The 7,829-nt window shown below is 45.3% G+C and overlaps 1 protein-coding gene across 1 annotated transcript; it reads right to left on the reverse strand.

Annotated features, from left to right (window-relative positions):
- Positions 1–533: 533 nt before the first annotated feature.
- On the reverse strand, positions 534–4,574 carry LOC124703751 (premnaspirodiene oxygenase-like). Its single transcript, XM_047235978.1, has 2 exons — positions 4,068–4,574; positions 534–1,815 (listed from the first exon to the last, which is right to left on the reverse strand). Exons 1-2 carry the CDS (start codon positions 4,524–4,526, stop codon positions 751–753), a joined length of 1,524 nt encoding a protein of 507 aa, XP_047091934.1. The 5' UTR covers positions 4,527–4,574; the 3' UTR covers positions 534–750.
- Positions 4,575–7,829: the final 3,255 nt, after the last annotated feature.

The raw sequence follows: 7,829 nt of genomic DNA on the forward strand, positions 1-7,829 counted from the left end.
CCATTGCATGGATGACGTGCAGATCGAAGACGATGGTGACGTTGTCAATGATATCCCGGGCGGTGGCGGCGAAGACGATCCGAGGGACGCGGCCGCGGCAGCCTACCGAGGAAGGCGCAACAGCCAGCCAAGGGCCGAGGTAACCTACCATTGAGGCTGAGGCAGCCTGCCTAGGCAGACGCGACGACGACGGAGGGAGGTGCGCGGGCGCGGTGTAAATCGTCGATGCCGATGTCGGAGTAGAGGCGCGCGAAGATGATGGCGGTTGGCGAGTCAATCTGATATATGATCGGCAAAACAAAACAAAAAAACGCCGGCCGAGCCACCGGCGAACAAAAAGAAAACCAATCTACATATCGGAAAAAAGAGACATCAGGGTATTCGATGAACCGATCGACGGGCGCAGCACGGCGCGGAAGCTTGTGGGGCAGCGCGGCGCGAAACCTTGTGCGGCGGCTAGGTCAAGAAACGTGCCGCTCTGATACCATGTAGAACTCGATAGAGAGAGATTGACAGCTTACACATTTGCAGTCACACAAGTACATCATATAACAACAATACAATAAAACGTATTCATTCATACACACGCGCCAGTACGCAGGGCAACACACACGTACGAGACCGGCCCTACTGTAACCGCAGGACGCAAGAAACTGAAGATATATGGAGACGGACACCCATTGACACGCACTAGGAAGGTCGTTACGAAGCCGGCATGCATGCACTCATGCAAACAAACCGTACCCTTGTCTACGCGACGACGGGGACGAAGGGCGTGGCGAGGAGCATCAGCGGCGTGCGGCGGCGCACGCCAAGGCCAGGCGCCTCCTCCATGTCCACCTCGGCGACCCCCTCTGGCAGTGACCAGTCGAAGTGGTAGAGCAGGGTGACGAGGGCGAGCTCCATGCTGGCCAGCCCGTAGTTGAACCCGGGGCACATCCTACGGCCAGCGCCGAACGGGAGGAACTCGTAGTTACTGCCGGTGAAGTCCACGGTGCCGTCCTCGAACCGCTCTGGCTGAAACTCCTCGGCATCGTCCCAATACCTGGGGTCCCGCCCGATGGCCCACGCGTTGATCACCACACGCGACTTGGCCGGGATCGTGTACCCTTCCAGCTCGCACATGTCGATGCTCTCCCGGGGCACCAGCAGCGGCGCCGGCGGGTGCAGCCGCAACGCCTCCTTGATCACTAGCTTTAGGTACCGAAGCTCGCTTGCCTGCAAGTTGGTCTCCGTCACCACGGTCTTGCCCTTGAACGCCTCACGGATCTGCCCCTGCAGCTTCTCCATCACCGCCGGGTTCCGCATCAGCTCCGACATCCCCCACTCCATCGCCGACGCTGATGTCCCTGTCCCGCCAGCGAACATGTCCAGGATGATGGCCTTGATCTTGCTGTTGTCGAGGTGGAAACCAAAGCCACCTTTCCCCTGCAGGCCGATGAGCACATCCGTGAGGTTCTCGTCCACGTTCTCGGTGGCGCCGGCCTTGATCTTCTCGGCGCGGGCGATGTTCCTCTCATTGATGATCTCCTCTAGGATGGTGTCCACTGTCGTGTGGATGCCGTGGAGGCTGCGTTTCATGCCGGTGATGGTGGCTAGCACGGTGGTCAATGTCGGGAAGAGGTCAGGGATGTTGAAGCCGCTCGCCAAGCCCACACCGGACTTGATGGCTGCCATGAACTCCGCCGCGTTCTTCCTCTTCTTCCCGAATGTCGCCCGTGCAACAATGCTGTTGGTAATGCTGTGTAACATCACGCTTAGATTCACTGGTGTTGACAGCCCCGCCGCGCGAATCTGCTCCACCCGTGTCCCCACCTGCAGGCACATGCGATCCAGCGACTAAATTAACCCCTGTTCATAAATCTAGATGTAATCCACAAAGATTAAAACATGTCTAAGGGCAAGGGCATGTACAATAGAGAGCGCACGTCTTTTTTAGCAGCTCACATCATCTAGAGAGGAAAATAAATATAAGTGCTATAACGCAATTTTTTATTATCTCTAGCAGTTAAAAGAATTAATTTAATTTTAGTAGAAAATTGTGTTGATAAAAAAAGACATAATACAATGGAGGAAATACTCTTTTTTTATTTTCTAAGTGATGATTCCGTAGCTAGGGGAAGCTAACCTTCTTGATTTTCTATTAACTAGCACAGTGACCCTTGCAAATATGAGAGCATCATCTTTAATTTATATAAAAGTGTACTTCATCCGATCCAAAATAAGTGTCGTGTTTTCATTCATTTTTAGTCAAATTTGAACTAAAACTACAACATTTTATTACAAATTGGAGAAAGTAATATTTATTAATTATCTTATAGAAATGGAATTTTCTCTTACCCTCTTTGTGGAAAATAAAATATGGATCATAAATTCAGAGGAAAAGTTTCTTCTATAAATATTTATTTGTGAATGAAATATGTAAAAATGTCTCGTAAATAATATATGGACATTTATATGTGCCATTAGGATTAATATGATTCTAGTGACAACAAATTTCATGGTCAATAAGAAACACGGAAAGCTTAATTTAATCATCTTTAGTTTGTGGGAGAATAATTACTACCACATCGTCCGACCATTTCAATATTAAACATGAAATGGTGATATCAAGGTGTAAATACTAACATGAAATTTCTAGAACATCTACAGATTGTAAATAGCATATGTTTGAGAATTTGTTTCTTGAACCTAGTCCGTTGCACCCACAATATATGATCGAACGAACACATATATCGGTGGAATCGAAGAAACTAATCTTCTTACCGGACTATCACTTATGTCTTGTACCAGCTTTTCATTCATGCCAATGCATCAATTGAATATTAGGAAATTTAAATGCTTTGCCCATGACGTGCTAAGATGGGCAGGAGTCCTTTTATTCTATTTTTCTGCGAGGTAGTCCTTTTAGCCTACCATATCCATTCGGTCTATCCAGGATCAATTAACCACCAACATCACCACGGTTCTAGTTCTAGCCAGGGTAAGTGATTTCATTATTTTTACACGGTCACAGCTAGATTCCTTCAGAGATATAAGTGTTGCATTTTTTTATTAAGAAATAAGCCTTTTATCTTGATACGCTACTATTATTTGAACATAAATTAACAATAAAATTAGCATTTTTTTCCTTCAAACCGTAGGGCCGCCCCTTGCTTTACAAGTTTGAAATCTAGGAGTCTGGTCAGTTTCTTTTATATGCAAGGTTCCGGTCTTTGCACAGATTGTTTTTTATCTTTTTTTCAAGGTTCCGGTCGGATTTCTTCCAATCTTTACTTTCTACGTCTATATTTTCCTTCTGTACTTACATGTCACTTTTAATCTCAGCCGTTAAAATTAGGATCAACATAATATATAATTTAAGCATATATAGACAAACGGGGGTTGCTTTATTTGCATCCCTATATTGCTTTTAGCATATAATATTCTCTCATTTCCATAGTCTAGCTATATATGATTTTTTAAAAGTCAAACAATGTTGACTTTGAACAAGTTTTTTGAGAAAAAACATCTAAATCAATGGTACCAAATATATGTACCATATGGAAATATACATCGCGAGGAATCTAGTGGTATTGACTTATTATTCTGGATTTTTTTTTTTTGCGAATTTTATTATTCTGGATTTTGATATGTTTTCCCTACCCATTTGGTCAAACTTTACATTGTTTGATTTTTACAAATTCTTATTCGCAATATATTTTAGTAGGGAGGGAGTAGATAGATAGATAAAATATATGATTGCTCTAAAAAAAACTCCGATGTAGCACCCGTAGCCGTAAAAAAAGCTATGTCACCCCATTTTTTACATGTCCTAAGTACTCGACAGCTCTACTCATTCTCTTGCTTGTACGTACATCTCCATTATTGCAGTCGTACTCGCCAACTGCTACCACATGCCAGTTTGCTTTACTGGTTTTGTTTAGTTCACGTGATCGTTTTGTGGTACTTGTAATACTTGTGTTGACAGTTCAATATGAATCTGGCGTTTTTGTTGCTACATTCTGTTAATTAGTTAATACTCCGGCCTAAGTACAGTTAATTAATTAGGACCTATGTAGGTATACCTCTTCCTCCCTTATGTGGCAGAAGGAAAGCACTCGCTTGGGGCTGAGGATCTCGGCGACGCAGAGCTGGCGGAGCTTGCGCCAGTAGTCGCCGGAGGGGGAGAAGACGATGTCGGACCACTCGTAGCCGACGATCTCACCGGCGAGGAGCTTTGGCCGCGTGGCGAAGTTGGTGTCGTGTGTCTTGAGAACTAGCCGTGCAGTCTCCTTGGATGACGCCACAACCAGCGGCGTCTGCCCCATCTGCAGCATCATCAGCGGGCCGTGCACGTCGGCGAGGTCCTTCAGCGCCCGGTGCGGCAGCACATTCACCAGGTGGTGCATGCTGCCGATCACTGGCAGCTTCCATGGGCCTGGTGGCGCCCTCTCGCTGACTGGGTTCAGAGCCACCTTCAGCACCTGCAGCAGCGCAACTGCTGCCGCCGCCAGCAGCACCGAAAGTAGAAACAGCTCGTCCATGGCTGTAATCAAGCTCAGTGAGTTAGCTAGCACTCTATTGAGTAGCAAGCTGGTCTGGCTGGTGTGAGTTGCTCTGCTCCCTGGTAACGGGCTATATATAGGGTGCAAGCGGGAGAACAAGCAAATTTGAAAACAACTACAAGTACATGTAACTGAATAATGGATTTGTAACAAGGGATCCCTTGTAACAACTTCTAGCGTCTGATGAGCAATTATAAGAATCCGATCGCAATTATACAACAAAAAAACAACCAGCCATCAGATTAGCTTGCTTCAACTCTATCAGCTGCCTTAACTGCTTGTTTATTTTCTTCAGTTCTCCCTTCACTTCTACCAGGCATAATTGGAACGGCTCCTCTCTCCGCCGCATTCTCTACAACAAGTCCCCCCTCCCAAATTGCGCTCCCCAATAGTGCCAATTGATTCCTGCAATTGAAGCCTCTGAACATACACATCGATGCACTTGAAATACCTGCATTTCTTCAGGATTTGAAAAACAACAATGTGAACCCTAGATCCCAAATTTGAGAGAATAACAAGAAAATCAAGAGAAAACAGAGCAATTGGAGTGAAATCTAACCTTATCCCCCTCTCTATATGGCAAGCTCTCGCATGCAAGAAACTCACGTCCACGGTTGCGGTTGTCGTCCGTCTTACAGATCGACCGCCTCAGAGGCTCCTGGCGTGGGCAGCCAGGGCATCTTGTCAAAGGCACGTGTCCATACTGCGGCCATGAAGAACGGGAGGTCGAAAAGAAACTAGACATCACCCGCCTGCCGGAGAAGGGCTACCGCTGGCAGAGAAGAAGAACAGTGAGGCGCAGGGAAAGAAAGGGGAAGCAATGGCACGGGCACGGACGCGGGGCTGGCTCGGGCTCCCATTTTGCAACAGTCACCTGGGTAAGCTGTGGGTCTGGCGCGCTAACGTGAACAAGTTGTGGGTCCCACGATGATCTGGATAAGTGGAGACGTGTCCACTGCGGGGCACCAACAGCGGCCCCACTTGCCAGCACCAACCAACGGTCAACTACACGGGATTCCTCCCGTCTGATGTCTACTCACACTTCTTTTCCTGTAGACAGTGTTGGGCCTCCAAGAGCAGAGATTTGTAGAACAACAAAGAAATTTCCCTTAAGTGAATCACCCAAGGTTTATCGAACTCAGAGAGGAAGAGGTCAAAGATATCCCTCTCAAGCAACCCTGCAATCACGATACAAGAAGTCTCTTGTGTCCCCAACACACCCAATACACTTGTCAGATGTATAGGTGCACTAGTTCGGCGAAGAGATAGTGAAAACAAGTAATATGGATGAATATGAATGGTAATAGCAATCTGAAATAAAGATGGCAGCGAGTAAACATGCAACAGAACAGTAAATAAACGGAGTTTCAGTGCTTGGAAACAAGGCCTAGGGATCATACTTTCACTAGTGGACACTCTCAACATTGATCACATAACTGAATAAACAAATACTACTTTCTCTACAATCTCTTGTTGGATAAAAAACACCATTCATTGTGTAGGGCTACAAGAGCTCCCTCAAGCCGGAGTTAACAAGCTCCACAACATTCGGTATTCATATTTAAGTAATCTTAGAGTGCATGATAGACCAACGCAATTATACCGAGTACTAACATAGCATGCACACTGTCAACATCAGCTATGAAAGGGGGAATAGATCACATCAATACTATCATAGTAATAGTTAACTTCATAATCTACAAGAGATCACAATCATAACCTATGCCAAGTACTACATGATGCACACACTGTCCACATTACATCATGAAGGAGGAATATACTACTTTAATAACATCACCAGAGTAGCACATAGATGATATTCAACTAGATCACAAAGCTCATGCTCACATAAAGATCACATGGGAGAGAGATGAACCACATAGCTACGGTACAGCCCTTAGCCTCGGGGGAGAACTACTCCCTCCTCATCATAGGAGACAGCAGCGTTGATGAAGATGGCGGTGGTGTCGATGGAGATGCCTTCCGGGGGCAATTCCCCGTCCCAGCAGCGTGCCGGAACAGATACTTCTGTCCCCCGAATCTTGGCTTCGCGATGGCGGCGGCTCTCGAACTTTTCTCGTATCGTGGCTTATTCGTTTAGGGTTTTCGCGACGGAGACCTTAAGTAGGCGGAAGGGCAGCCTCGGAGGGGGCCTGGTGGGGCCACACAATAGGGGGGCACGCCCCACCCCTTGGTCGCGCCGCCCTGGCGTGTGGGGACCCCTGGCTCCTCTCTGGCCCTTCTTCGATGCTCTGGAAGCTTCGTGGAGTTATAAGATCGTGGGCGTTGATTTCGTCCAATTCCGGAAAATGCATAATAATGACATATAATGTGTATAAAACATGTGAGTATCATCATAAAAGTAGCATGGAACATAAGAAATTATAGATACGTTTGAGACGTATCAAGCATCCCCAAGCTTAGTTCCTACTCGCCCTCGAGTAGGTAAACGATAACAAGGATAATTTCTGAAGTGACATGCTATCATAATCTTGATCAATACTATTGTAAAACATATGAGATGAATGCAGCGATTCGAAGCAATGGTGAAGACAATGAGTAAACAAATGAATCATATAGCAAAGACTTTTCATGAATAATACTTTCAAGACAAGCATCAATAAGACTTGCATAAGAGTTACTCATAAAGCAATAAATTCTTAGTAGAAAGTTTTGAAGCAACACAAAGGAAGATATAAGTTTCAGCGATTGCTTTCAACTTGTAACATGTATATCTCATGGATAGTTGTCAACATAAAGCAATATAACAAGTGCAATAGGTAAACATGTAAGAATCAATGCACACAGTTGACACAAGTGTTTGCTTCTAAGATAGAAAGAAGTAGGTAAACTGACTCAACATAAAGTAAAAGAAAGGCCCTTCGCAGAGGGAAGCATGGATTACTATTTTTGTGCTAGAGATTTTCATTTTAAAAAAATAGAAACAATTTTGTCAACAATAGTAATAAATCATATGTGTTATGTATAAGATATCCTATAAGTTGCAAGCCTCATGCATAGTATACCAATAGTGCTCGCACCTTGTCCTAATTAGCTTGGATTAACATGGATTATCATTGCATAGCATATGTTTCAACCAAGTGTAACAAAGGGGTACCTATATGCCGCCTGTACAAAGGTCTAAGGAGAAAGTTCGCATTGGATTTCTCGCTTTTTGATTATTCTCAACTTAGACATCCATACCGGGACAACATAGACAACGTGATAATGGACTCCTCTTTAATGCATAAGCATTCAACAACAGATAATATTCTCATAAGA

This window comes from Lolium rigidum, chromosome 3 (assembly GCF_022539505.1).
Source record: "Lolium rigidum isolate FL_2022 chromosome 3, APGP_CSIRO_Lrig_0.1, whole genome shotgun sequence".
NCBI classification, from domain to species: Eukaryota; Viridiplantae; Streptophyta; class Magnoliopsida; order Poales; family Poaceae; genus Lolium; species Lolium rigidum.